At 39.0% G+C, this 26,037-nt stretch overlaps 1 protein-coding gene across 15 annotated transcripts in view; it reads right to left on the minus strand.

The window, feature by feature from the left end:
* SYNE1 (spectrin repeat containing nuclear envelope protein 1) overlaps positions 1–26,037 on the minus strand; it is a 427,871-nt gene that overhangs the window by 89,776 nt on the left and 312,058 nt on the right. For all 15 annotated transcript variants that reach the window (XM_032485189.1, XM_032485193.1, XM_032485194.1 and 12 more), the window contains 12 exons: positions 22,957–23,058; positions 18,432–18,551; positions 16,684–16,884; positions 14,051–14,224; positions 12,630–12,761; positions 11,813–12,009; positions 10,992–11,124; positions 10,422–10,604; positions 8,382–8,531; positions 7,584–7,760; positions 6,627–6,782; positions 2,069–2,224 (listed from right to left, as the gene is read on the minus strand). In XM_032485189.1, the coding sequence (XP_032341080.1) occupies positions 2,069–2,224; positions 6,627–6,782; positions 7,584–7,760; positions 8,382–8,531; positions 10,422–10,604; positions 10,992–11,124; positions 11,813–12,009; positions 12,630–12,761; positions 14,051–14,224; positions 16,684–16,884; positions 18,432–18,551; positions 22,957–23,058 (1,881 nt within the window). The remainder of the gene's footprint in view (positions 1–2,068; positions 2,225–6,626; positions 6,783–7,583; positions 7,761–8,381; positions 8,532–10,421; positions 10,605–10,991; positions 11,125–11,812; positions 12,010–12,629; positions 12,762–14,050; positions 14,225–16,683; positions 16,885–18,431; positions 18,552–22,956; positions 23,059–26,037) is intronic.

The raw sequence follows: 26,037 nt of genomic DNA on the forward strand, positions 1-26,037 counted from the left end.
ACTTATCTCAGGCATGTGCACGCACACGGGCGCACACACACACATACACACACACACACACACATACACACACACACACAGAGTAATGAATATCTCAAGACAAGACACAAGACATCTAAGAATATTCTTTCCCAATTCTTACCTCCAGTAGACAAGTTTTTAATTTGATCTGTATCATTTAGAAAGATACCTGCTTTGGACTTCCTGGATTTCACCCCGAATCTCCTAAATGTATTCTTTTGGAGTAAGAATGGCCATAATTAAGAAAAGAGATCATATAAATTAATGTGCACCTGCATTCTCTGCTCTTCTTCTTAGCATAAATAAAAATGTTGAAACCAATTGAGGTACTATCTAATGGGCCGAAGGCCTAAGAAAATGCTGCCTCAGAAATGAGGTGATGCTCACAGGTGTAGCCAGGTGCCAGGGCGTGTCCTATGAAAGTCAGGAACAGATATGAACATAAAGCCAGGAGATCAAAGAGAATTTGTAACTGGTCTACTTCTTCTTTGTATTATTTTTGTTTGTTTTTTTTCACGAGAAGTTGTTTCTGTGAAAGCAGCACTTAATTTATTTGTATGCTAAATTGCTCCCAAAGAATTGCAATGATTTATAAAGGTGCATAAACTAGAGTAAAATAGATTTAAGATCAGGTTAAAGAGAAGGTAAGCGTAGGCTGGAAAGCTGCCCTTGGAGATCAGCACGTGAACTCCGAGAGGCGGTTCACGGTGCTGCTTTGGCCGCAGTCACTTAACCTGTTTGCGCCTGTGTGCCCACCTCTGCGAAGTGCGGGAAACAAGCACTGGGACATGTGTGTGCAGAGCAGTAGTTGTCACACGCATTCTTCTCATGGGAGGACTCGGTACTCCATCCAGCACATATTTACCAAATATCTTCAGAGATCATATGTTTCAGTGAGAGAATTTAAACAAACGAGAAGACTACATCAGAAGTTAGAGGCTGATGAAAAATACAGGTAAAAAGCAAAGCAGAGGAGGAAGTCAGGGAGTGTAAGGTGGGGGGGGCAGGGGCTGTCACTGAAAACAAGGTGGTCAGGAGAGTCCTCGCTGGGATGGTGACTTGGAATAGTGACTCTGAGGAGAGGGCGTGATCATGTGGGTATCACGGAGAGGGTGTTCCAGCTGGAGGGAACGGCCAGTCCCCGAGTGTAGGAACATGCCGCGGGTTCCAGGGTAGGGGGAGGCCAGAGCACCATGGACCTGCCGGGCAGCGGCAGGAGACGCGGGGGAGAGATTGTGGGAGGCCCGGCCGGGGGGCCTTCAGGCCCTCAGCAGGTGTGGGCCTCATTCTGGATGAGACAAGAAGCCGTTCGGGGGCTGGGAGCAGGAGTGGTGTGACCTGACTTCCACTTTAACAGGACCTCCGGCATGGAGATTTGGGGAAGGCCACTAAAATAACACAAGCAGTGACGATGACTTAGACCTAGGCGCTGGCCACACAGATGGGGCAGAGCTTGGATTCTAGATCTATCCTGAAAATAGGGCTGACAAGATACTAATGGACTAGATGTGGGTCTGAGAGAAAAGAAAGGAGTGAAGAATGACCCCGCGGGTTTCTGCCCAGGCACCTGGGAGAGCACAGCTGTCATTAGCTGAGATGGCGGAGAGTGTAGGTTTGGGGGGGAGCACAGGAGCTGGCTTGGGCGTGGACGTTGAGACACTGTTGTCTCAAGGACACTGTCAACTGGTCATGCGAGGGGAGACGTCTACAGAGGACTTCTCTGTGTCTGCCTCTTCTAGAGTTTAGGTGAGAAATCCCACCTGGGGATACACATTTGAGAACTCTCTGTGCCTGAGTTTCTAGGGACATAGGAATGGATGAGATTATTAAGAAAGTAACATTCGTGACAAAGTTTATCACAGGGAATATCTGAAGCTACACTTTTTTTAAAAGGAGGTTAATAGAGCGAACTTAACAGTACAAATAGATGCTGTATGGATCTCACACTTATTTACTAAGTTACTTTAGAGAAACCAAAACCCATGTCATGTTTGGACACGAGACGGCAAACACGGTCTTGGAGCCAGCTCTCCACAAGCAACATTACCATGTGGTCTAAGTCTGCCCAGGTTTGGTTGAGCTCCCTCAGCGTGCTCATGACAATGCCAGAGACTTCTTCATTCTTGTTCTGAATCAAAGCAAGTCCATTCTGCTCAATTTTCTCTACTTCTTTTTCTTTTGCTTTAATCAAATCTTCCAGGTCCTAAAAGGTTAAGAAAAAAAGATATATAGTCATTTAAAATTGTTCTATTATGGAACTCTGGGGTACCCTGAAATTGAGTCACTGCAGTCTTACATCCTAAAAATCTTTTACTAAGCCAAAAGGCTCATCATTCTCAGGAGAGGGTCTCCACAGCAGTACTTCTTCCTTCATTTAAGTTTTTTTAATTGTCTTTTTATTCCATGGGATATTAACATGACTTAAAAAACCCATAAAATTTGATTACCTATTTATACAAGGAAATGGTACCATGCAATTCTTTTTAAAGAAGCTACAAGGAAAGAAATATATGTCGGAAATGGTATTATGATTTATATCCTTAAATTCATATATTTGGTGTTGGGAATGTCACACAATCCTAGCCCATAGAATGGAATGCAGTAGAAGAGTATTCTGGGCCCCAGCATCCAAGGTTTAGTTACATTTCTGCCGCTGTCCAGCTGTGCCACTTTGCATAAGTTAGAAACTTCCACTGAGTCTCAGTTTCATCTGATGAAAAATCAGAATCTCTAATAACCCTTCCTCCTAAAATATTCTGATTCTCTGTGACTCTGGAAGGCTATACAGGCGTTTTTCATGAATCAAATCCTCATTTCCTTTAGGATGCTCATTTTACCTGTCAGTCTGAAATGTTCGGAAAGGAAAATGAAATGAGGCAATGGTCTGGAGAGCCATACCTAACCATACATCGGAATCCTAACTTACATTTTAGTGCCACTGGAAAATTTGGAAAGCTCAGTGAGACAGGCTGAGACTGCTATCAACATTCCACGGATGAACAAGTGGAGATGAAGTCATGCAACCTGTCTCGGGTCACAGAAGGGCCAGAGGTAGAATTAGAACCCAAGTCTTCCGAGCCCGCGATGCCCAGCCCAGTGCTGGGGGCGAGCCTTCGGGTGTGAACCGTGGAGAAGGTGTAAATCCATCCGAGGTGATGGGAGAAGCCGGACGCGAAGGCCTGGGTGAGTTCTCACATTCAGAAGCACACCCACAGAACTGGATATGGAGGTTAAAGTGAAGAAAACTGCAGAATATTTTCAGTTTGGATAATGACTCAATTTTGTAAAAGACTTCCACCTCCCCCTGGTGACCCGCATGTGGGTAACTGCCCTGGGACTGGGTAGTGCTACTGATACGGTTCTAGTGAGACGTCCCGGGCTCTGCTGTGTTAGTTACAAACGTCCTTTAGTTTTTGATCCTGTGTGGTCCCCCCTTTTAATCACTCTCTACCTTATTTATAAGGTAGGAACACTAATACATTAGCTTACTTCAAAGGGATAACATTAGATAAACATACGTATACATGAAATCCTTTTTAAGCTGTTAAAAACCAGGCAAACGTAAGAGTACTATTTTATTCAGCCCTTTGGTAACCTGCCCTGCTTCAGTGCAAATGTATTTATTTTTCTCTCTTTATTATGAAGCTATTTTTGTCTTGATGTATTAATTAGAAATGCATGCAACAGTGGCCTAAAGAGACCATTTTTATTTTTAATAACTGTTCTTTCATTTTCACTTTACAATTATGTCAATATTTTGATAGCTTTGATATTAACCCAAGAGTGAACACAGGGATTACTAGGGTTACAGGTCCTTTATGTGGTACAGAAACATCATGGACTTTACTATTTAAGGATTTTTCTCTCTACTTCTCTAAAAGATTATGAAACCGTAAGCAATCCTCCCAACATGTCTTTAACATGATTCTAAAATTCAACCACTGATATTAAATTTATTCTCATTTATCCATAGATGTTAACTTTTTAAGTGGGCAATGTTAAATGAATGATCTATTTCTAGAAATACACCTCAAAAATGCCCCGAACATTTGTGTTGGCATAAAAGCAAAACCGAGGAGGGAAACAGGAATGAAATATATATTGTGTGCAAAATAAAGGTGTTTTCTTTTCCTTGTAATAATAATTAAGAGATAATTCTGTTTCTGATCAATGAAGGGAAAAGCCAAACCTAACATTTTTTGCTCTCATAAATCATTCTTAACTTGGGTTAATTCATAAATATCAGTTTTTATGTTGGTTTAAATTTATAAATCACCTGTAAAAAAGTGGAAAAATATTCAAGATTTTTAAACAAAATAAAGCTTGAATCCAGTCACCAGTGTAAGTGTGTTGGCTTGAATTCTACACTTTGGTCCGGAGGAACAATTTCTCAAAAATGACAATAAATTTTTATCAAGGTTTGTGGCACTGCCAAATGGAACCTGCCAGTGAGGCTACTATGATTCATATGCGATGCCCCGAATGTGCGGGCTACTTTCATTCTCTTCTTTGTTTCCAATCAATTGAAATCACAAATTGGCATTGGTGTAAATTTCTCTCAACCACACTCTGAGCTGCCTGGTGTGACCCCTGAGAGGCTAAAATATGGGTCCGAAAAGGACTGAAACTTGGCCAACTTTCTGCTACATTTTCCAGATAGCAATGTTTCTGTTAAGCAGAAAACATGTCCATAAAAAGAAATTGGACAATGGCAGGAAAAAAAGCACGTTAAAGAGAAGAAAAATTAGTTAGGAAGAGAAAAAGAAAAGTAGGGAAGAAGAAAAAAAAGGAAAGAAAAAGAAAAGTTATATTAAACCATCATTTCTATCTTTTTGAGGGGAGGGGTAATTAAGTTTATTTATTCATTTATTTTTCTTAATGGAGGAATTTGGGGGGTAATCAGGTTTGTTTGTTTGTTCATTCATTTCACTCATTTCTCTCAGTGGAGGAACTGAGGATTAAACCCAGGACCTTGTGCATGTTAAGCATGCACGCTACCACTGAGTTATACCCCTCCCCCCATCTCAGTCTTTAAATAGTCAAGTTTATTACAACAACGTAACAAGGAAGCATTAATCTTGCTAACGTTAATGCTTAAATTATCTTTTAATTTTAATGAAAACATTTTAACTTAGGAAGTCATCTTTCAAAGTAAAATGTTGAAATTCTGGCTTACTTGCACGCTTCAGAATTGAGACTTTAAATTAGAAACACTACCGGCCCCTGGAAAGCTGAAAAGGCAATGAGACTAGCTGATGCACATTTTTGGTCTTCCATTTTCCACATCCATCTTCCAATGTGAAGCTTCCTCTTTTTAATTTCAAGGTATTTCTCTACATGATAGTTTTCTTTGCAAAATTGCAATCCATTAGCTTGTCAGCCCAGCAAAAGAGCATCTACTCTTTCTTTCTTAAACCAAAAAGCTTTGATTGAGAGCTTAAGTATATCTCTCTTTACATATGCCCCCAAAGGAAAAAAAAAATGCTGGTTGAAAGGAAGATCATTACCAAAGACCTTTCTTTCTGAAAGCTGAAATACAAAAATAAGACCTGGGGAAAGAAGCATTTCTGTAGAATTGCTTCACAGTTTAGTCTTCCGTTGCTCTTAGGAAATACTACAGAGAACCATTGCAGGTAATCTATAACACATTACAAATTACTGATTTATTTAAAAAATATAACAGCATTAACTGCAATAGCTTACACTTCTTTGGTATAAACAAGAATACCTGAGGAAATATTAAGTGGTTCTAAGTTACTGGAAAACATTTAGTTTTCCTGAATCAGAGATCCTTATCACTAACAGCAGAATGAGCAGGTGCCACTGAGTCTTCCCAGTGGGACACAGTAGGAGCTAACAGTCCTCTGTGAAGCATCATCGGCTCATTGGAGTTGAACCAGAATCCAATCAAGACTCTCCTGCTAACTTCCATTTATACAAAACACGGGGGGACAGAATAGCCTCTGAAGGAAGTACACTGGCTAATCCTGAACCTGAGGCCAGTCTACGGTTTCTGTAACAAGTTAATAATGTGTAAAATATATTAAAGAAACCTAACAAGAAAATGTAGGATACAGACACTGTTGTATCCTTATTTAAATAACTGGGATAAACAAGATATTTTACAGACAATTGAGGAAGTATTGTTATGAGCTGGGCATTAAATAACATTAAGGGATTATTGTGAATCTTTTGTGGTAATAACAATACAGTTATATAGAAAAAAGTCAGTTCTTTATAGAGATGTGTACTGTAGTGCGCAGGAATGAAATACCATGAAGTCTAGGATTCACTACAAAATCTTTAAGAAGAAAAACAATGCAGGCAAGGATGTCAAAATCTTGATAATTATTAAATCTAGTGAACAGTATGGAGGTTTAGCAACATTCTCGGCTTATGAGCGTGTTTGAAAATTCTCATAACTTTGTGTTTATAAAAACAGGTGAAAAAATCTAACAGAAAACTCTATAAACTCACTTAGAGAAATCTGTTAACCAAATGCAGCATTTTTCAATATTTAAATCTCAGTTCTCAGGACCTGCAGATTCCTTCGCGACAGGCCAGGAAATTGTGAAACAGTGCCGGCGGCCACCTGGGCAAGTTACCTGACAGTCTTTCATCGCGTTCTGAACTGAAGCCTGATCGCCAATTCGATGTTGTTGTTTTAGTCTCTTTTCTTGGGTTTCAAACCAAGTTTTCAGACACTGTACATTATTTTCATATTCTGACCAAGATTCCAGTAAGCCTTCCAACAGCTGAATCTGAGCAAACATAATGAAACGAAATTTGTAATTTTATTTTAGAATCAAATCATTGGCAGGTAACTATTTCTTCCAGATTAATAATTCTTAAAATACAGCCCATTGTATATATGATTAAAAATCAGTGAGGGGGGAGGGTATAGCTCAAGTGGTAGAGTGCATGCTTAGCATGCACGAGATCCTGGGTTCAATCTCCAGTATCTCTTCTAAAAATAAAGAAATAAATAAACGTAATTACCTCCCCACAAAAAAAAAATCAATGAATGTTTAAACATGTGAGTCATTGGGATTAAAAGATACACATTACTATATATAAAAGAGATAAACAACAAGGACCTACTGTACAGCATGGGGAACTATATTCCGTTTTTTGTAATGAACTGTAATGACAAAGAATCTGAAACTACATATGTATATGTATGTCTATGTATAACTGAATTGCTTTGCTGTACATCTGAAAATAATACTGCAAATTGACTATGCTTCAATAAAAAATAAGAATTAATTTTAAAAAAGTGTGAATCAATGACCATTATTGGTAAACAAGCAAGGAATTTCACTCAAAACAAAGGAAAAAGAATTTAAGAGGCACCTTTAAAAAACTAAAACAATATGAAATAGAGAGCAGAAGGTACATAAGACACATTAACAAGTCAGAGGGAAAACCTTCAGCGGCAGGCTCTTCAGAGGCAGCTGTGTGCCCAGTGCAGCCACACTATTTGGGGAATGAGTTTTCTTTACAGACTGTACCTGTTCTTGGAGTTTTCATGAAACATGGACAGCAAAGAACATTTGGCTCACCTTCTCAGTTACTAGACCCTGCAGGATTTGCCAACTTTTATTCATTGCTCCAAGCTGCTCAGCAAAATCAGTCTTATCACTGCGTTTACTTTCCACATCCTGACTGCTGATTTGTAGCACAGACTGGTTCACAAAATCAACTGTCAGCTGTTTACAGTTAATGTCGATCTTAAAACCCTGAAAAGGGAAGGTAGAAAATAAGAAAACAACATTATACATATAAATGTCTTACATTTTATTAGGAGTTGGAAAGCCTTAAGTAGCCTTAAGACTAATATTATCACTTCGGTGATTTAGTCCAAATGGCACAATCGGTGTGTATGTATTAATATATGTATTAATATAACCCATTATTTTCAGAAGCTGAATATATATATAATATATAAAAACACTGAATATAAATTGAATTTACATATTCTGAATTTATACATATATTAAATTTGTATTTATAAAAATTTGAATTTATAGATATATTAAATATAAATATATATTTTTAAGTAGAGGAAGTAGAATTGGACAAATTACCTAATCTCACTATAAAATATTTATCAATTATAGAATTTATTTTTATGATTTCCTAAAGTGACACAAAATCTTACACAAAATTATTCCTACTACTGGTCAACTTTTCTATGCCTACAACTATGAAGGCAGTTTTCTTACTATTATATAGCTATCTGGTCACCATGTATGAAATATATACTTTAAGACCTGATTTCTGTAATTTGAGTTTCTGAGCTCCTTCAAGTACGATTATCCTAAAATATGGAAAGCTAAAACCCAGAAGTGCTGAATTACCTTGTATTTCTGAAGGTATTCATGAATGGCCTTGTAACCGATGGAATTTTTAATATTCTCTTCATCCTTTTGAATAACATTTTCCATGAGAGAAATCCAAGCCATGACTTCAGAAATGGCATGGCGAGAAGGCAGTTTATCCATTTGGAGCTGCCCGGAACAAATTGAAAGTGTCAGAGACAGAACAAATCGCTAGTGTTAAAATTCCAACGAATCCCAATCTATTAAAAAGTTGAAGAATTTTTAATGGCTTATCAGCTGTTCTTTATCTAATCTTTTAGGCATTTTGATTGTTGGTAATCTTTTTTTTTTTTTTTTGCCTGAAGAATTCCAAAATTTTAAGCACTTAAGATCTCAGAACCAAAAGTAAATGGACTTCATAAAATTCTTCTTAGTTACCCTTGCCCTAGGTAGTAAATTAAGTTTGGCATTATTGTCAGACTGGATAAGTGGTGCAGTAAAATAGTATGAACAAATAAGAGGCTTTTCTCCTCTGTCTTTAAGTCATATTCTCCCTACATGTTTTTTGTAAGGATACGGTAAATGAAATTTTAGTGGCTGTTTAATTCCTGATACGTCCTCATTATAATAAACTGACCCTTCTTTATTATAATCCCCACCTGCACCCATGCCCACACGAAAAACAGAACACACAAGTGAAAAATCTTTTCAAGTTGCTGAAGTATTTAAATATCTGAGCCAAAGCCAATGACAATAAAACAGAAGTTATTGTACGGCTGTAAATTGCTTGGCAAGTGGGGGCTAAGGTGTCAAATGAACTACACTGGCAATGCTGAGCTATCAACTTTCTATACCTGTAAAAAAACAAAACAAAACAAAAAAACTCTCGTTGCAGAGACAGAACAAATTCCAAGTGTTAAAATTCAAACTCGATTTTCTTTAACCTAAAACTCTATTAATTCCTATTCAAGTACCAACCAATATAACACTTCTTAATAACATTTTTGGATCTTAACCTCGTTAGAAGCTTGAAATGAAACATCAGGCAAACACTGAACAATAACAGTCCTCTTATGTTCACTTGACATACAATACTATCAACATTGCATAAACACTACCTAATTAATCAAAACACCAGCAAGAAGAAAATATTATTCTTATTTTATGGCTAGTTTTATGACTATAAAAAAAAACTTAACTACGAAACATTCAACAGATGTATTTTATTAATTATCTTGTAAAAATCTCTGTGTATTATGATTCAGGAATGTTAAAAGAAGAAAGAAAAATACCACCACACTACAAACTATCATTTTCTAGATTTTTGGCACTCTGATATTTATTCCAAAGAGCGTAGCCAATTTCCTCAGTCTTCCACCAAAATATACTAGAATTCTGAATCTTCCTTAATACATCAGGTATTTATGTAAATACTTATAGTGATTGGGAGGAAAAAAGCAATCATTTAAAATATTTATAGACTTCTATGTGGTGCAGAAAGATATAGAAGTCAATGTGAGATGTTTCCTGCCCTTTAGGAATGTGCAGCTGCTGATTCAAAGGGCTAAGACATTTATATGAAACACATCTATCACACCTTTTACACAGGATGAATGCCAAAGAGAGAGAGATAAAATACCTGGGAGTTCAGGCGGGGGGGAAGCAACTTTCTAGATAAGAGAAAGACTTGCTTCTCTTCATTTGTTGAAAGTTACACCTCTATTGTAGGTAATATTACAGGTCTTTTTCATACAATAGTATTAAATCTTCGTAAGTACTCACTTGGTGAGAAAGGTATAGTTACCCATATTTTATTTATGAGAAAACAAAGAATTAAAACATGGACAGACAAGGATTCTAAAACACACACACATACGATAAAGAAGCCCTTGGAAGACATGGGGTTTGCAGACATGCAATTTGTAGAACTGTTCACTCTTCACATGAAATACCATGGAGGAGAGAAAACACAAGACACCCAAGACAGAGCTGATTTAAATTTGGGAACAACAGCAGATTAAGGTACTTTTTCATCTAATACTGCTTAGTGACCAACTAAACCAATGATTAGTTCTGTACCTGGTGGAGCTTCTCCTGGACAGCTGGAATATTTGTCAGCAGGTCAGTCCACTGGCCATCGATATGTGACAGCTCAGAACGCAGGGCAGCTGTGTCCACTTTCTTTAATCGAAGGAGCTGATTCCCTGTGCTCAGAACAGACGATTTCAGGGTAGATTTGGCATCAACTTCTTTGGAAAACTCCTAAAAGAAGTAGCAAAGTCCACATCAGGATTAAGTAGCCAGATCTTTTATTTAGGGAAAGAAACACTTATTTCCCGAACAATTTTTCTTTACATCATACAGGCGAGTGGTGATGTTAAGCACACTGGAGAAAAACAAAAGCCACATATCCCTGCCCTGAATGAAAGCCAACATTACCTAAAGATGACTTTAAAGAGGCAATGTTGAGCCCTAGCATTTTCCTCAATTATTCAACACACAGACTTAACACTGACAAATTCTCTATAGCTTGATTTATTAAGTATATTCATTGACAGCCGATCACCTTTTCATTGGTGTAAGTCAGGCCTTACCAAAAGGCCTGAAAATAATAAAATTGAATCAAATGCTTTCGATTCTTGGACTTACCAGAAAAGCATTCAGATGATCACGGACCATTTCCAGTTCTTGTGGGACTGTCACAGATTGCTGAGTCCAAAATTCTAGTCTGTCTTTTGCAGACTGTAACCAGTGGATCAGATCTGCAGATTCACTCTGATATCTGCAAGGACGGTAATAAGCCTATTAAGTCAACATCCAATCCCTCTGTTGTGCTAACCCCTGTTACTCACCAACGCTAATTTTAAAAGAAGACTCGACAGATTTGGGAGAGTAATGTCCTGGGCTGACACTCTCAAATTCCCTTCTCTAAATATTCATACCTTAAGCAAGTCAGTCTCTCTAAGTTTCAGCTTTCCCACCTCTAGGCTGAAAATAAAAATATCTTTCTCCTACTCTTTCACAATGAAGCTATTTAGAAAATGTTAGATGATTGTTATTAAAAGTTCGTAGAAATAAAGGTGGCGTAGAAATAAAGGGTTTCATTATGAATACCTCTCTTGAATACCTCCCATTGCCCTCGAGAGAAACTTTACCTTCTCAAAACACATCCTTCTTCTTTCTCTCCTAAGGTTTACTGTGACCACACATGCACAGTCCACAGGCAGGGAAGATGACAGCTCAAAGGTTCAATGTATTGCAAAGGTTTGATGCACCTCCCCACCCACTTTTAAGTACATGTTTATACAGTTATACAGGAATCCAATTGGAAACTTTGCGTTTGCCTTTATTTTCCAAACTCTGTGATGAGTTCCTAGGGGAACCACATCTTTTTCAACTCATGTGTCCACTAGCCTTATAAGTACTCTGCAGCATTAACCTAAAAATGTGCCAAATAGTCACTGTATTACCTGGTCCAGTGTTTCAATATTGTTTCCAATCTGTGAAGTTCCTTAGACACTTTGTTGGTATCATTTAACCAGTGTTCTCCAAGTTGATTTAGCTGGCTTTCTAGATCTGAGCAGCTAATGGATATCAGAAGTCGTTTTCCATCATCTAGTACCTGATATAATTTGGGCTGGTATTCATTAAGGCTGGATTTCAAATGCTAAAATGATGGAAAATATTGGGTCAAAAGTTTAGATAATGCAATTTTTCTTCCTTAAAGATTATAATTTTTCCATAATGTTCCCATTACCTGTTAGTCAAATTTCAAGTATTTGTACCCAAGTTACATTAGAAATTTTAACATGTTTCATCTAAGTAGAGATTAAAAAAAAAAGTAACTGTAGGTATATTTAAAACTGCGAACTGTAATTATTTCAAAAATTGTGTGATACCAGCATAAACTATAAAAAAAATTCTTGGTGGAGGCTGAATTTTTAAAAAGAGCTCTTTATCATTAAAAATCAGAAAAAAAGGCTCTTTAGTGCTCTGTTATAAAACAATAAACTTTAATTATTTCAAGATAGTGTGACTTCAAGCTTAAAAACAGAAAACGTTTGGTGGAGCCTAAATTTTCAAAAGCGGATCTCATAAAAAAATAAAAAGAGCTTTTTATGTTCTGTTACGAAACAAACACTTAAAACCTATGTCTTCAACAATGTCAATAGCTTGAAAGTAAAGTAAAAGTACTTAATAAAATATTTGATTTCAAGTCAAACCATGGGAAAGCTTCAAAAGGAAATGCGACAACTTTTTACACCAAGATGCCATTTGGACGCTGACCTGGTAGAGTGTTATCCGGTCGATGAGCCTGTCCTCACTCTCCTCCACCAAACCCACACTCGGGATGCTGCCCTCCACCACCTCCAGCTGCCTGCTCAGCTCCCGGTGGTCCTCGTCCAGATGAGACCATGTCTAGAAGCACAACATCCGTCTGTGAGCTGAAAAATCCTCATTCAGGAACAGCATTCCTCTCTGTGCACAAATGTGCACCTGACAGATTCTCTTTAAAGACTTGTCGGAGATGTTTGCATTGGGGATTTGCTTTAGAAAGCAAAAGACGGCTTTGAAGCAAGTAATCAGTTTACCCCTGTAAACTGGCTTTCACATCCACCACTAACTAGCTGTATGGTATGGGAAACTTACTATACTTCGGTGAACCTCATTTTCAACATTAAAAAAAATAGGGTTAATAATAATCTTGTCTCCAAAAGAAAAAAATACTTCTATTTCACTATTTTCATATACTTCCTTCCAGTCACTTTTCTCTAGACACTTTCACGTAAATGGTGTTCATCAGGCCAAAAATGTGTTTCATTTTTCTTCTAGTATTTTAGAGTAAATATTTGCAGTGCTATACAATCAATCTTTATAATTATTTTCTTTCAAACATGATTTAATGACATTAGAAAATAGCATACTGGTACTTCTTTGAGGATATATATTTTGGTTAATGGGTAATTTCCAGAGGTGTGAGAGGACCTGTTTGTTTCATTTTAATTTAAGATTTTTATGGCCCCAGATACAACTCTACTTCAAAGTTAAGAAATATTCAAACATGTCTGATATTATAGATTTTAATGAATATACAAAATAAACATAAACAGTATGCATAGGTAAAAATCAATCAATCAAGCATCTGGTCCAGTGTGAGGATAATGTATGCAGCACACCTGGAATACAGGAGGCATCTGATAGTTACGGTTTCATTCTTTACCAAGTGATGATGCTATGACGTAAGTGAAAGAGATGGGCATGTTTACTTCCCATAGTAAGCGAACTAAATGCATTACATTTGCAAAATAAACCTCACACAGACATTTAAGAAATATAAATACATATTACAGACATTCTACTCAGGAGAACTCCCACATCACTTATTCTTATGATTTTATTTTATTTTAAATTGGAAAATCTTTTTTTTTTTAATCATGTGAAGTCTTTTTCAATAATGTCTAGCAAAGGTTAGCAGTTTTTCAAGACCTCAGTCTGAAATCAGTATTCATCTGGCTGAATTCACAGTGAGCACAGCGTTTATCCAAACATGAACAGGAAATACAAGGGGCACAGGGCAACCCAAGACGCTGAGTCTGAGGGACCTCCGGGGTCACAGGACACAGATCCCACGAGAGAACACGCCCGGCCTGGAGGGTCTGTCTGTCGGTAGTGGGTGAGCCTCGGACAGGTGCAGCACCAAGTCTCACCTCTAGAATGTACTCCAGCTCCACGCCCCTCTTGTGAGCCCGTTTGAGGACGGCCGCAGCCTGAGCCATCAGCTCGGTGTGGAACTGAGTTTCCCGCTGGACTGCAAAGCTGATGATCTTTCTGAAGAGTGTTTCAGTCAAGATCATGTGAGATTCCAGACCCTGAAAGTATTCCTGCAATTTTTCAGACAGAAAGAGGTCAGCAATTCACTTGTATCCAACCTTACAATAAAAATGGTTTCAAACATGGAAGCTGATGGAACTTAGCTCAGACATGAGGGGTACTGGTCCCCCTGCCGGCCTCCACCCTCCCAGGCACACACCACTTCCTGCAGAGATGGGGGCTCCAGCCAAGTGGCCTAAATGACCCCTCTTGTCCCCCAACCCAAAGCACCGACGCACTGCCATGCTGCACTTTGTCCCCAAAACAGATCCCGTTGTGCGTGACCAGCTGCTGAAAACGTTCCTCCGCTCTCTCAGCTCTTGACCCCTAGACCCTCTGGGTGGCCTCTCACCTCCTCCACCACAGACCGCCCTCCCTTGTTCCCCGGACACACCAGCTCCCATTCTCCCATCTTCAGCCTCAGCCTATACTCTGTACTTCCCGGGATACCCTCACTTGGCACATTCACAACTTTTCTTCCTCCATGGCCCTTTTTTAATTCTCAGAGCATTCCTTGTGCTTAATACTCACCGCCAAGCCCAGTGTGCCACACGCCCTGGTTGGCAAGATATATTTTTTAATTTCCCTCATAATGTACCTGCCCACAGCAGAACTGTACACCTCGCACAACACTACAGATGTGTTTTGAAATGTTCCTTTTTATCTGTAAAAGGCCCCAGAAGATGGGGAGAGGGCTCTCCCATATCCTGTTCCCAGCACCACGGATAAAGCTTAGAGACTGGGAAGAGCTAACATCAGCTAACACTGAGTGTGTACCATGTGCCAGACACTCTATGAACACTTCAGCGACTGACTCATTTAATCCTTATAACAATTCCATGAGGTAGGCAGTTTTACTTCCCACCTTACAGATGCTGAACCGCTCAGTCTCATGCAATAAGCCCAAGGCCACGAAGAGCCCTCCCTTGGAAAGTGGTCTGGTCAATGGAAGCTGGATCATTATTTTCAACTGACAATTATTATATCATAGAATCTTACAGTTGGAAGAGAACTTGGAGGTCATTGGGCCCAACATTCACAGAAAGCTAATATTCCTTTTACAACCCCATCTCCCCCAACGTCCTTGGACGGACTTCTCACAGCCGGGAGAGCCGTCTGCCTGATGGCAGCCTGCTCCTTTTAGGGTTCTTCATCTCCTGAGCTTTATTTCTCTGTTATTTACACACATTGATCCCAGTTTCCCCTCTGGAATAACTCAGGATGATATTTTATTGCTCTGGTCAAAGATTTGAGAAAAACCAGCTGTGAACTTTAAAGCAATGTTTTCAAAGCCAAATGATAAGGCTTTAATAAATCACAAAGTTTTGGATAAAAACCTCTGGAGAAAAACAGCAAGAAATACAATTCTGCACCCCCCTGCCCCCCAAATCTACCTTTATAAGCCACCAGAGAGCTACATAATGGTAGACTGTTAACCACCTATAATCCAGGGGAATTTTTAGTTCCTCTATAAGAAATGTCCACTGTCTGGGAGGTGGAGTCTCTGAACTGGCAAAACTGCTGTTTTTCATAGGATGGCTAATAATGAGAGAGTTATCTGTGTGTGTGTGTGAACCAGGCACTCCTCTACTGAGGAGTGGTGCCTAACCTGAACCTGGTTAAGGCACACACTGATGGGACAATCTCACGCCCACCAAGGTTGGTTATGAAGTAAAAGCACTCGTTGTCCCCTGGAAGGAAAACTGAAGGCCCACGGCAGCTGGAGGAGCAAGTGTCTATGGACCAGAAGAGCTGAGTGATGCACGAAACATACATAAACCCCGTCCAAGCCTGAGTGGGCTGCTCTGCGTTCCCAGAGCAGAGCAGGCAGTTCTTGGTCAGGACAGGGGGAAAGCAGAGAGAACACTGAGGACTAGATGAACAAATGGGCATGAGGGACACAAAGGAAGAGAGTCGAGTTAAGAATGGAGCTGGGGGAGGAGGGTACAGCTAAAGTGGTAGAGCGCATGCTTAGCTCGCATGAGGCCCTGGGTTCAACCCCCAGTGCCTCCTCCAAAAAATAAATAAACCTAATTACCAGCCCCCACCAAAATAAAATAATTAATTAATACAATAATAAATAAATAAAATACTTTCAAAAATAACAGCTGCAGATAGTTTAAAAAAAAGAAAAAGAACGAAGCTGGGCTCGTTTGAAGAGTCCCTGAGTTTCCCGTTGATTGCGGTCTATGAGGGGAGAAGGCATCGTTAATACCGCTCATTAAACTAAACGGTAAGATCTGTATTCTTTGCTCACTTACAAAATTATAGGAATATATCCTTTATCATTTTTCTGCGCTACTGAATGCCACTGCGTTGGAATATACAGTTGTTGACCATTTTAAAGAGTAACTTACACAAGTAGAAACTCATAAAAGATGGATAATCCTAGGTATTGTATCAGTGAGTGAGAGTGCACTTCCAAAACTAAATTTTCTGTCTCTCTCTCTCTTTTTTTTTTTTTTTTTACCTTATGTTTGTCAAGTAGCTGTTGGATTTCCTCCTTGGAAGACACGATAATTTTCTGGTCTCCGGCCATCTTCTCTCGTCCAGTGTCCAGCAGGTCAGCCAGATCTTGCAGGGCCCTTTCATACTGACTCTTGAGAGCAAGATTCTGGTTCAGACCACTCCGCCGGGAGCCAATGGTCACCATCAGCTCATCATACATGTCCTAAGAAACAGACCGCAAGACTCATGCTTAATTCAAATTTACCTCTATGTGAGGTACACCTGACACCTGTCCTCTCAGGATGCCAATAGTTTATGGTGAGGTTGGGCTTAAAATGCTGAAAAACTGCTCACACGGCCAAGAGAAAAGTCACAGAAAATGTAGTTCTGATTTTTAGAATGCTCTCAAATTTTATCATTTTAGAATAACTGAATTGAGTATCTTCAACATTTTGTCTGCTAAATAATAATCAGATTTGGGACTATTCCTCAAATAAACAGCTACAGAAACAGAAGAGTTTAATGTGAGCAAAAAGACTTTAAAACTTAAAAAGGCCCTGTTTTTGCCAAATGTGGCGGAGTAAATAAATAACTATTTAAACTGGAAAGACATTTTAGTGGGTGATGATACACCAAATACGAAATTTATTTGAGGCATATGGACCTAATTAATGTATCATATTAAGGGTTAGCAGGTCAAAATGGCTCAATCTGGAAAAGTTCAACTTTAATGCCTATTTACAGCTCTGACGCTTGACCATTACACCTGACATTTAAGTACTGCTGGCAAACTGTCTAAAAAGGACAGAGTGGGGGCAGTGGTCCATATTATGAAATGTTAGGTAATCGGATGAGACAGTTAAAATAAAAATGTTCTTTTTAAAATAAGAGGTATTTTATTTTCTCAAAAGAAAGAACTTGTGACCCTGTGTTGGACTCATATTATTAATCCCTCAATAGCTCAGTTCAGAGAAAACTTAACATGTGTGTGTTTTTTTTTTTCTTTAATATAACTTAACTGTGTTTCCTATCAGATGCTACTTTGCTGGTTTAATATCCCAGTATCTTCCTACCAGCCTGATTACAGATTCTTGCCCAGGTGCCAGATGTAGGAAAACATTCTAATTCCAACTGTTATTCTGTACTCCTGAAAGATGCCAGGAAGTCTGTTTAGATTTCAGCTGCATTCTAGTTTAATTTTTTTTGGTTCTGGAATTGAAACAATGCCTCTTTTCCATTCAAACATGTAGGAAATATAAACTATAATTTTGGACACTTGAGAAAATATACTTTCTAAAAAGTATTAGCTTAAGTATTTTTTTCCTTAAAATGGCTTTTGGGGGTAGAGTATAGTACAGGATAGAGATCTTTCTTTTAACTTCTCCAGGTAGGTTGCTAATTACTGTATCTTCTATAGTAGAACACAATATGCCACAATGGAATGATACCAATGCTTAACCACTGGAATAATAATTATGTCAGAAAATCTTAGAATGTGAGACTATCAGACTTAAAAATTGGACACAAGAATTCTCCAACAAATAGCCCAGACAGACCACCCTTTAGTAAATCTCAAAAATTGATAATTTATTTTACGAAATACAGTAAACGTTTCAGAAAATGTTTTAAGAGTTACTTGGAAGAAAAATCAGGGTCTCAATGACATGAATTGTTTTAGCCAAAACCTGAAAAAACAGAGAAAATAATTTTTTCTTAACTTCTAGTTAAGATGTATCATTGAAGTCAAATGCCACTGGGAGAAAATTGTACCTGAAGTCTGGAGAGTTCTTGCATGGAAGGCTGCTCCACCTGCAGCTTGTCAGCACGCCTTTTTAACTCAATGATTCCTGCATCCAATTCCTTCAGCCCATCTTCAGCCTGCTGTATTGCCTATGTATGATTTATGACATTTCATTAAAACTCACGTGAACAGTCTCCAAGCAAAATGTGACTATGGTGTCCCCTTGTTTGTTCCTCCCCTCTCCACCTAAAACATTTTCCATGTAAAAGAAACTGAGAAAATATACATGTATGTACATGTGTAACTGAATCGCTTTGCTGTACACCTGAAACTAAGGTTGTAAATCAACTACATTTTAATAAAATAAGAAAGAATTAAAAAAAGACATTTACCACATCACATAAAAACCATGGTCCTCTATTATACAGAAAAGGGAAGAAGGCCCTTTATTACACTACAGATCAGCTATTTTAAAGGTGAGGAGGTAGGAGGGGCTTAGCATGGATGGCTGGGAGAACAGCTTCCTGGAACAAATAAGGAAAACTGAATAGGAACCTGAATAAGAAGCATGACTTAGGACAGAATCAGAAAAAGGTATCTGCCTGAGATTTTCTAGGGGACTGTGTTCTGGTTTTCTGAAATGCAGTTCTGAGCATCTTTGGAGAGAAGTTCAGTGAGGCAGGAGGAAAGTATGTTCCAGCATAGTCAGGGAGGGCTTCCACTTTGTAAAGGAGAACAGCAAGCCATCGAGCCTGAAAGAGGCTGCTCGTGTGGAGCCTTGTCTTCCTAGCGTGAGGTCTGCAGAAGCAGGACAAGACCTCAACCTGGCCTTCACGGAGCTTAGAGATGGTGAGGAAGCTGAGTAAGCAGAAGAAAACGAAATAAGGCCGAATACAATTATGTACTAAACTTGATGCTGGTCATCCCTGCGAGATGGCTTTGGAGCCCGGAGCCACCAGTGAGTCCTGGAGCAGCTGAAGGAGGCTTTTGGAAGAAGAGCCACCTCAGCTGCCCCTGAAGGATGAAAGGAACACGAACTCCAGATGGCAAAGGAAACACGTGTCCTGTTTTCTCTTCCATGAGTCCCCACTACAACCACAGCCAATCTTTTGTTTGCTTGTTTTCTGGTGTGTTTTTCTCCCCCATAAATCTGTAAGAGCAAGGAAACAGGAAAGAAGATAATACTAACAAAATTTTACAAACTGCACATCAGAAGGATACGTGGTAACTGACTTAGGAAATCCGAGAAAGCTGAATCCTAAGCTAGTAGTGGTTCTTTATCACCACATTTCAGCAACAGGGATCTCTGGGACTCTGGGCAACCTGGGATGGGATGCTGAATAAGGGGGCTTGGTGAAAAGATGCTTGAAGAGCAGTTCACTTCCCAGATCCCCTTCCTCATTCCACACTGGCTCTTCCTTCCTTGGTGAAAGGCTGAAAGGTTATTTTCCAGAGAAGGTACAACAGACAGCCTCTGGATGGAGGGGCGCCAGACACAGTTGTGGGCTTGAGTCCTTGACTGAGAACAAGGGGATAAAGTGTCTGGACGCCCACTGAGCGCTGAATGAGGAGCCCTGCATCTTCTGGAGTGTGGAGTGCTGAAGCCACGTCTCTCCTCCCAGACAGAAGGGGAGTTGGAGGAATGTGAAAAGGCCGAGAGACCTAAAAATGTTGACACAAGGGTTCCCCAACAAATAGCCAACACAGACCATCCTTCAATAAATCTCAAAACTGTCCAGCCCCATCCACTCATGAAGTTTCCATTCTGCTGTTTGGTCTCCCATCCTAAATGTGAATAGACAACAAAACATTTCTGTATAGCTGAGAAAAGCCTCTAACGGGAAAGGTAGAGCCCAAAATAAGCCAACAAATAGAAGCAACGTGGAGGGAAACTGACTATCCAGGGCAAAACAAAACAAAAAAAGAAAAAACAAACCAAAAAAACCCCAAGACTAATAAAAACCTTCAACCAAAAACACCCGAAGCCCCCCAATACAAAAAAAAAAAAAAAAAACTTCAACCAAAAAAATTATTACTAATACTCAGAGAGATTCCAAACGGTCATGCATTTTTTAAAAAAAGGAACAGGATACTACCAAAAACAGACCATTCAGAGAACCGAAAAAAACTTCTGGGAAGATTAAATGCCTGAGATCAGAAATGCAAAAGTCAAGAAAAAAGTCTGGAGTTGGAACTGAGGAAGTCTCCAGAAAACAGAGCAAAAAGACAGAGAGAAGTGTCTCTGGATGAGAAAACGAGAGGACTGGCCCAGCGTGTCCCACACCTGCCTACAAGGAGTTTCAGAAAGGGAGACAGATAAAACAGAGGGATGAAAAATAGTTAAATAAATATTTCTAATAGACACAAGGAAATGTTCCAGAAGAGGAGGATGAAGGCTGCCCAATCAAAGTAGCTCCTGGCCCAGTGGATAAAAGGCACATCATTGTGAAATTGCAGAACACTGGGACCCTCGGGAATGAGAACAATTTTAGATTCCTCAAGCCAGCACCGGAAGCTAGAAAACAATGGAAGAAAAGCCTCAAAACTCTATAAAAAACTGACCAAGACTTCTATGAAGAGCCACGCTACCATAAGTGTGAGCAAAGTACTGGAACATTTTCAGACATGCAAAGTGCTGAAGAATTATATCTAGCGTGCATCCTTTCCTAGGAAGGATATGCACTAACAAGACAAGGAAACAACAGAATAAAGACAAAGACTTGGGACTCAGGAAAGAGAAGACCCAACAGAAGGGAGAAGGGAAGGAAGTACTCAGAATGGCAGTAAATGGAGATCCCAGAAGACAGCTGTGCACCAGACTCATGGGGCAACAGGTCAGTTCTAGGTCAGAAAGACATGACTCAAAAGATGAATAAATCCCCATGCCTTCTGCTCTTATTACCTCTTTAACCCAAGGAGGATTAATTAGCACTTTTTAAAAAGTTGCCTTCCATTTATTCAAAAAGATAAGCCAGTTATTTATTTATATCTGTGAAATTTACTTTAGTTACATTGGTCAATAATTAATAAAAGTGTCACTTGTGGTCATACGGACCTTAAATTTCACACTAGAAATTCAAGGCAAAGCATCACTACAGCTGCTCAAATCTTGTTTGGAATCAGATACAATATGAGCCAAAAAATAAAAATAAAAATAAAAAATGTCCTTGCAAGCAGAAGCTATGACATGGAAGGATGCTTTTTAGTTTGGGGAAAATGAGGGATTGCTTTTAAAAAACAAACGAAATTATGGTCAAGAAAAAGACATATGCACATATAACTTTGTAAACTATCTTAGATGGTGAGAGAGAGAGAGATCCTTTTATACTGAGAAATTTTCTGATGATTTCTATTTCAGGTGATTCCCTGTGGCTTACCCATAGAATCATTGGAGATCTACTGAAATTAGGTTATGAAATTCTATTAAAATACACATTTTCATAATCATGAGCCTACAAAAAGGGATCTTCTATGTAACAGCCTTCCCATTTCTTCTCCCCTCCCTGTTTCCACTGCCAGTGTGATGGTGTGAATCCTCATTCCTTCTCCTCAGTGCAGTCGTGGGGACCCTCGGATGGTCACCCTCCTTCCTGACCCTGATGCTGCCATGTCACTCATCCAGAAGCAGGAGCTGACACTGACCCTCACCCTCACCCTCAAATATCCCTAGTGACCTTCCACTGCCAGTGGTGTCCAAGGTGAGTGTAAGTACCCCGAAGTGTAGTAAGATGCTCTATGAGATGCAATACTACATCTGTCATTTATATTCAACCACATGCATTTTAAAACTTTCATTTGTGTGCATGCTTTGTAACATAGTACCTGCTTACAATTTATAAATAGGTAGATGTATTTGTGGTATGTGCTTACTTCTTTTTCACCAATGAAGTGTGCAATCCATGAAGTTTCAAGGCCACTCATTTGTAGAATAGAGTCCAAATTTTTTGACATTCAACAGGTCTTAGAAATTGCCTCAAATTCTTCTCTTCCAACATTATTTCCCCTCAATCACTTTGGTTCCTCGTTAAATTCAGCTAAACAGGGTTACTTGCTTTTCTCCCAAAGTGCCCTGAACTGTCTAACATTTCTGTCTTTGTTCTGGCTCTCCTCTTTATTTGGCACCTTTCTTCCTAGTCTCTGCATGTCCAAACTTCTAAGTCCAGTTCAAATTTCCCTTTACCAAATTTTCCCCTGATCCGATCACCACTGAAGGTAATGGACCCACCTTCTAAACTATGTCCATGGTGCTTCATCCGTATCACTACCAGGACAGTCTGACTCCCTGCCAAATGTCACTGAGGTTCATGTCTAAGCTCACTGTTAGGTGGCATCTGTCATTAATGCCCTTTCCTATCTCACATTTCCTGGCTGCATGCAGAAGTAAGGGATAGAGTCCATGTAATCCAAGCAGTTATTCAAGCCTTAAAAATAAAATACGTGACCAACGAAAACACCACAGTAAGCCATCAGTCTTTCATAGAACATTCGAAATTTCCTAGTAAATCAGATCTACTCATTGCATTTGCTCTTCTGGAAAAAGGCAGCTGTATATACCTCTATTTGCTCTGCCACAGGCTGTTCCAACACAGTTGCCAGTTTCTGCAGAATGATGTATTTGTGGTCAGCGAGTGATGTAAACAGCACCTTCAGATCATTCTAAGGAGGAAAGCGACAGGAAGACTTAACAATTCAAAGTGATTGTAAATATAACACACGTTCTTAGAAATAATAGGTAGCTATAGGAATTTAATGTCCAGAAGGAAAAATACTGTCCTATGGAAAAGTAAAAGGAACTGTTAATGATTTACACAAGTGCTAAAATTGACTTTTGAAGAATTTGTTATACAAAGCATTTCCAATACAATACAAATGGAGACAAAGAATGCAAATAAAAAGCACTACTTAAAAAAAAACTAATACTGGTCACCCTAATCTCCTCATTATTTCTGTACTAAATGAGCACATTTAAACACTGCAGCATAAATGTTACACTAACAACAACTATCTAGTAAGATAATCTGTAGGTGTTATCTCGATTTGGGGAAAATTTTATGCTTAAGAATAATTATAATCTCCTTTTTCCTTTCTAGTCTCCTTCCCTCCCTTCCTCACTTTCTTCTTTCTCTTATTTTCAACAAATTTGTACAAGCTTATAAAAAGCCAACCAGAAGTTTAAAAAAGAAATATTATTCACAATGACCAAAGACATACAAAGAGATAACGCTAAAAGATCTTAGCTCAGCCTTCTGTTCATAAACATGACTCATTTAAATGTCCAGATAAACTTATATTAAGTTAGCTTTGTACAGAAAAGAGGTAACTATCAGAATTTTGGTACTCAATTCTAAAAGGAATAATAAACTAGAACAAAATTTGAATTACAAAATTTTTAATATTTCTCCTGAAGTATCAGCAAATAAGCTCTATTTCTTATTAGTCAGAAACGTCTTCGATGGGCTGATGGTGCATCACAGGCTGAAGTCTGACTCATCACATTCTCCTCACTGGGGGCTGATCATATTCCAGTGTGTCACTGAAGATGCCAAAATTCTGATCATCTCATGAGGCAGATAATCACACCAAGGAAGAAAAAAGTCTTTAACGATGTATAGAAGCATTAGAACACAAAATGAAGGACTAAAAAGCAAAATAGTAGGTGAATTCTGCAGTTTGAAAAAAAGAAAGAAAAGAAATAGCACTGAACGTGAGAGTTAGAGAAAAGCACACGATAACTGTCACTGACCAAACCCCGAACCAACCCGCAAGCCTAGCTGCAGACTAAACAAGGAATTGTAAGAAGAGCACTGGGAAAATGATGCCGGGAGCAGGAGTTTGGCTGATGAGTTAGGACAGTGCTTGTACCATTCGGCTGTGTTCAGGGTGAGGCCACGTGGACCATGAGAAGGAAAAGATGGTTCCCATTCATTTGAACCGATTCAAAAGAAATAACATCTTTATTATCTACATGCATTTAGAAAAACATTTCAGTTAATCTAAATGAGTAGATAAGTATAAACAGCATGGGTCTGAAATGAAGAATGTGCATGGACTTGCTGTATATCATCTTTACATTTTTAATAGTATATTTTCCATCTTAATCACATTCTCCTCTAGGTAACAGAGAACAGAGTTCACATTTCTGGAAGCTGCACTGATCACGGGAAGAGACTAGGCAAGAAGACAGCAAAGCAAAGAATACGACTGATTCAAAAATTACTAAGTAAAAGACTATATAATAGGTCCTTTTAACCATATGGATGTTGGTATTCTCTTAAAAATGAAAATCTGAAGATTCTAACTATTTCTTACCGCCACACTTGTGACACAGCAGGGTAATTAAGGTGTCTAAATACCACACACATAACAGACATCACAATTTTTTTCTTACAGTCACTGGAATTGCTTGCAAGGTATAAAGAGGTAGGCTTCTAGCTGTGTCAGAAACAGGTCCATAGAAAGTTTGAAGTTTTAAAATCACTTGTGCGGCTTCACTCATTTAATTAGAAATTCTTTCATTTTTCATTTTTTAAATAATTTAAAATATTCAGTTATAAAAATGTCCAGGAAATTTAGCTGGGTTTCAGTCTATGGATAAAAAGTTTCCTGAACACAGAATAGTTAATAGTAATCTTGCGATTCCTTGTAGATAATGTACACCTACATAAGATCTACCCATTCCTCCAGGTTGTCTGTTGGGTATAGGATAATGTTAGCAGTCTGGCAAAAGCTGATACTCAAAAGTTAACTGGCAGATGAAGGCTGCCATTCCACTGAGCACTGAGCGCTGACAGTATACCGGGCACTTGGTACAAAGTAAAATAAAATGGTTTGTAACTTGACTTTTAATTATATTAACATTGGAACTCTTTCTCTCAATTAAACTGGAGCACAAACATTTTGAAATGTAGGTTTTTGTTCACGAGCTGGCCACGAACAAGTAGAAACTTGTTGGCACACACACACAAAAAAAGAACGTGATTGAAAGAGGATTTCATGGTTTGTTGTTCTCTTCTTGGTCCTCTAACCAAAGTAAGTTCCAGAGTGTTCGTGCTTAGTTCACTTTTGACTCTGACTGCCTATAATTACCAGTAACAATTTAAAAGTACCAAAAACACCAGCACAGTGAATGCTTTTAACCCACCTCATTCACGGCCAATAGACTAGAATGCTGTTAAAACTCAGTGCATTATTTTATACAAGGGGAAATTTAGAGGAATGCAACCAGTTTCCATAAGTTGCACAGCAGACTTCCTGATTTTAGACATCCTGTGTACCTGCAGTCAGATCTTGCATTCAAATCAAAATACCCAGATAGTCGACCCCAGGCTTTTTGACTCTAAGGGAAATGCTCTTTTTTCCCGTGTACTACACAACATAACAGACACAAATACAAACATCTAATGCAGGTCATTTTTCTAAGCCACAGGACTTGTGACTATTCACCTGAGTATCTTAATTCTACCCCATCTTTGCCCGGCCAGTGGTTACTGCCAGCGACCCAGTCTTGCCCATTGGTCAGTGGCACTGCTACCCACCTGTCTCCTCTGTCAGCCAATGCCCCCAAGGACGCTCAAGTCAGAGTCCCCCTGTCTCTTGTTCCCCAGGTCCAAACCATCAACCAATGCCCCTCAATTG

Source organism: Camelus ferus, chromosome 8 (assembly GCF_009834535.1).
Source record: "Camelus ferus isolate YT-003-E chromosome 8, BCGSAC_Cfer_1.0, whole genome shotgun sequence".
In the NCBI taxonomy this organism is placed as follows: Eukaryota; Metazoa; Chordata; class Mammalia; order Artiodactyla; family Camelidae; genus Camelus; species Camelus ferus.